Raw genomic sequence first — 4,678 nt, 5'->3', positions numbered from 1 at the left:
CTCAAAACATACTATTGATTTGTCAAAAATGAACTTGTCAAACTACTTGTCGAACAGTTCAAACTAAAAAACTATACCTAATTTTAGTCAAGTCAAAAAAATAAAAATAAAAATAAATAAAAATTATTACTACCATTAGCCCATCCAAAAAGATATTAGCCCACCCCACTCAAAATTCCCCGGACCGTTCTATATCATATTCCTTGAAATTATATGCAGTCTACCATCATAAACTTTCCCGGTCCCCCCAGTCAAGAAAGTCACCTAACAATTTGTCCCCTTCAAAAATTTTCCATAGATACCTTAATAATTGGTAAACTGACAGGTCAACCCCAAGTCCATCTACTATCTCAATTATTACTCTTCTTTAGACTTGGTATGTTGTTGGATGATCATTTTCCAAAAAAAATATGTTGTTGGATGATCTCTCTCTGGTGTGTCTCTCTTTGTGCATGCCCTGTTAGTAGCGTCCATTGATCTCGCCTTCAGTCCTTCCCTCCCTATGAATCATCGTTTTTGACGAGCTAGATTGACAATGCTCTTTACAGGTACGTTACGGTTGGTTTCATTAGACTCCGTTTGTCTTTTGAAGCTCTGGTTTTACATATATTTATATATAATTTTCATTATTAGATATACATAGAAAGCATTGCTTATGAATTCATCCAATAGATTCAAAACACTGGTATCAATAGATCAGTCAAGTCCTAACTTTTTAATGTAATATATATATATATATATATATATATATATATATAAATTGAATTAGTTGCAAGCGCATTCATGTATGTGGAGAATAGGCAGCTTATGGAAGTGTTCCCAGAAAGGGCAAAGAAATTGTGGAATTATTGGGAGCTGCGTGTCATGATGCTTGTGAGCCTCACCTTGCAGATAATACTAATTGTGCTTGGAGACCGAAGAAAGTATCTTGGCAGGACTCGGGTCAGAGTCATTCTTTGGTCTGCCTACTTAATGGCGGACTGGGTTGCAACCGTTGCCCTTGGCATTATCTCAAGAAATTATACTGGCCAACAACAAAGCAAAACACCGTCTTCTGGAGGGGTTAAAACTCAGAATGCCACAAACGAGCTCATGTCATTCTGGGCACCATTTCTTCTGCTGCACCTTGGCGGTCCTGATACCATCACGGCTTACTCTCTGGAAGACAACGAGCTCTGGCAGAGGCACATGCTGGGACTGGTGGTTCAGACCGGAATGGCACTCTATGTCTTTCTCAGGGCCTGGCCGGGTTCTTTTTGGCTTCCAATTTTGAGCATGGTCATGCTTATTGCTGGTCTCATCAAATATGGTGAGCGAACCTGGTCACTCAGATCTGCAAACAGCGAGCATCGTCGTGACTCGATGCTCACTCCCCCTGATTCAGGCCCTAATTATGCCAAATTCATGGAGGAATTTACTTTGAAGAAGGCTGAGGGGTTCCATGTGGAGGCCGCTGAGGTAATTGAAACCCGGGTTCCCACTGACCAATTTCCTAATGATAATGATGCTGGTGGAGGTGAATTCATACTCAAAGCATACCTTCTGTTCCAGACATTTAGGCGTCTGTTTGTAGATCTCATCCTTAGTTTCCAGGATCGACGCAGCAGTCGATCCTATTTCGAAAGTCCCAAAAATAACCCTGAAAATGCTTTCCGTGTGATTGAGGTTGAACTCGGATTTGCCTTTGACATTCTCTACACTAAAGCACCGGTGATATATACTTCTGCAGGCTGTATGTTTCGCCTTTTGAGCTTTTCTTGCACTTTATCGGTGTTGGTGGCTTTTGTCTTACTATCTGACAACGATAGATACCACACAATTGATCTACTAATCACATACCTACTGATGGTGCTGGCAGTTCTACTGGAAATATATGCTGCCATTCTAATGCTCAACTCAGACTGGATGTATTATTATTCTTCGACTAGACAGAGCAAATCTCGCAGCTTTAAGATCTTCTCTTGCTTGCTACAACCCAAGAAACAGAGGTGGTCCAATTCAATGGCACAGTATAATTTACTGAGCTTTTGTCTCCGACATAAGCCCCCAATTTTCCTTGAAGTCCAAAGTTTCCTTGGGATCAATAAACTTCGAGAAAAGCATTGTTACAAGACATATGAAAAGGTTTCCCCCAACATGAAAGAACTGATCTTCAAACATCTGTTGAATTTGCCTTGCAACCGCGCTGATGATCCTAGTGCTTTATGTATCCGGAGAGGTAGTTTTGTTCTTAGGGATTATAATTGTCTCTCAGTTGATTGGGCAACCAAGATGGAATTCGACCAAAGCATTCTTATCTGGCACATTGCTACTGACCTCTGTTACTATTTGGATTGTGGGAAAGATCTAGCAGATTCGGTTAGTATCAGTCGTAAACAAAGCAAGCATGTATCAGACTATATGTTATATCTTATGGTCATGTGTCCTTCTTTGTTGCCAATGGGAATTGGAATGATCAGGTTTCGTGACACCTGCGCTGAAGCCGAGGAGTTCTTTGGAGAAAGAAATATTTCAAAAAATGATTTTGCTTTAGCCTGTGAGAAGTTACTTCAGGTGAACACTGAAGTATTGCCGATTAAAGTGAAGGGGGACCGAAGCAAATCTGTGTTGTTTGATGCTTGCCGGCTTGCAAAGTCATTGCAAAACAAGGAAAATAAATGGGAAATTCTGAGTCATATGTGGGTGGAAATTCTAGCATATGCTGCGACTCACTGTAAAAGCAGTCACCATGCTCAGCAGCTCCGAAAAGGTGGAGAACTTCTGACTCATGTCTGGCTTCTAATGGCACATCTGGGAATCACAGAACAGTTCCAAATTTCTCAAGGCCATGCTAGAGCTAAATTGATTGTGAAGTAGGTAGCTAGGAAGCCTGCAATGTTGGTGGTAGCGAAGGACAGACCAGTAACATACGGATGTTTGGTGAGTGTAAGGTACTTGATTGCCACAAGATTGCTTGATCTGGTATAATGAGGCTTGAATTTACTTAAGCTAGTTGCGTTCCTTTGCATATCTATTAAGGCATGCAATGTCATGTAACTTACCTTTTTATCTTGCAGCAGTTGTAGTAGCATGTTGGTGCAATGTAGCATCTTTTAGAATTAATGAATAGAAGAAATTTTTAAGACGGTGCTGCTTAATATAATGGCCATTGTGGTGTGTTTATTGCACCAATGAGTTTTTCTTTTTCTTTTATTATTATTATTTTTTTGTTCATTTTACTTTCTTTAATTATACCTTTCTCAAATGCCTTTTATTTTAATTATTTCTTTATTTTTATTCTAAGACACAAATGTATTCCTCATGAGTTATGAAACACAAGATATAAATACTGAATCTAAAACTGCCAAGAATTGATTCAAATGCTTAAGGATTTTATGCAGATGCCTTTTCTTTTAAGATTAGGAGTTAAAAGGAAGAAGACATTTACTCAAAGATGAGATAGTAAAAGCTGATACGATAACTATTTTAGCTCTTACCCACCTTTCCCCAAGCAATGGAGTTAGGGTCAGACTTTTTTATTTTATATGAATAAAACTAACCACAGAATGGTGTGATTAACATTAATAACAAAGTGGATCAACTATGGCTTCGAAGGTGGACTTGAAGAAGGCATATGATTATGTGTAATGGGGTTTCATTCAGAGAATGTTACAGAAGTTTGGTTTTAGTGATAAATGGATCAGTTAGATTACAAAGTGTATTTCATCTTCCAAGTTTTCCATCTTGTGTAATGGAGTTCCAGCAGGATTTTTTTTCAGCTTCTAAAGGTATTAGACAGGGTGTCCTCTATCTCCACTATTATTCTCCTTTGTCACTGAATACTTTAGTAATTTGATGGAAAAGGCTATAGAGGAGGGTAGGATTAAGCTTTATAAGGTTGTTGCTCAGGCAAATATGAAGATCTCTCATGCTTTCTATGCTGATGACTTGCTAATGGTGGTCAAAGCTGACATTCCTTCTGCAAAGGCCATTGTAGATGTCTTTAAACATTTTCAAGAAGTTACAGGGCTGCAGGTCAACAAAGAAAAGAGTTCTGTAATCTTTTCTAAATCTGTGAGGGGAAAAATAAGATTGGCTAATATTTTACAATTTCAGATTGAAAATTTTCCCTTCAAGTACCTGACCATTATCAAATAATTGTTTGAAATGTGGTGATTTCAGGATTTTGCTTGATAACATTAATTTAAGGTTGGCACATTGGAATACCATCAATCTATCTATTGCAGGGAGGGTTGAATTACTCAGGTCTGTGTTGTTCTCTTATTTATATCATTGGGTATTTGGTTTTAAAATCCCATGGGAAGTGAAGAATAGTCTGGCGAGGAGGTTTAAGCATTCCTTGTGGAGTGGCAAACATGATGTTTAAAAAATTTCTCAAATAAAGTGGAGTCAAGTTACTTTATCTATTTCTGAGGGAGGTTTCAACATTAGAAGAACTAAGGATATTGATGAGGCTGCAAAAATTGCTATCTGCTAGGATTTTGTTCAGAAAAAAGACAAGTTGTGGATCAAATGGTTACATACAGTATACTTGCAGAGGGTTTCTTTCTGGAATGTGATTCCTAAGGGTGAAGATTCAACTGTTTGGAAGCAAATAGTAGGAGTTAGGCAGCTGCTTTTGAATAATATTGATTTTAAAATTGGAGATGGTATGGAATTCAAGTTACTAACTGACCCT

General features: G+C 38.3%; 1 protein-coding gene across 1 annotated transcript; it reads left to right on the top strand.

Annotated features, from left to right (window-relative positions):
- Positions 1-334: 334 nt before the first annotated feature.
- Positions 335-3,185, top strand: LOC132303242 (uncharacterized). The gene is made up of 2 exons (XM_059800422.1): positions 335-548; positions 770-3,185. Exons 1-2 carry the CDS (start codon positions 536-538, stop codon positions 2,854-2,856), a joined length of 2,100 nt encoding a protein of 699 aa, XP_059656405.1. The 5' UTR covers positions 335-535; the 3' UTR covers positions 2,857-3,185.
- The last annotated feature ends 1,493 nt before the right edge of the window (positions 3,186-4,678 follow it).

Source organism: Cornus florida, unplaced genomic scaffold (assembly GCF_030987335.1).
Source record: "Cornus florida cultivar Cherokee Brave unplaced genomic scaffold, ASM3098733v1 CherokeeBrave_3.0.0_Hap2_Chr04, whole genome shotgun sequence".
In the NCBI taxonomy this organism is placed as follows: Eukaryota; Viridiplantae; Streptophyta; class Magnoliopsida; order Cornales; family Cornaceae; genus Cornus; species Cornus florida.
Note: the sequence above shows the minus strand (reverse complement) of the source record. Positions and strands in the feature narration are given on the sequence as shown.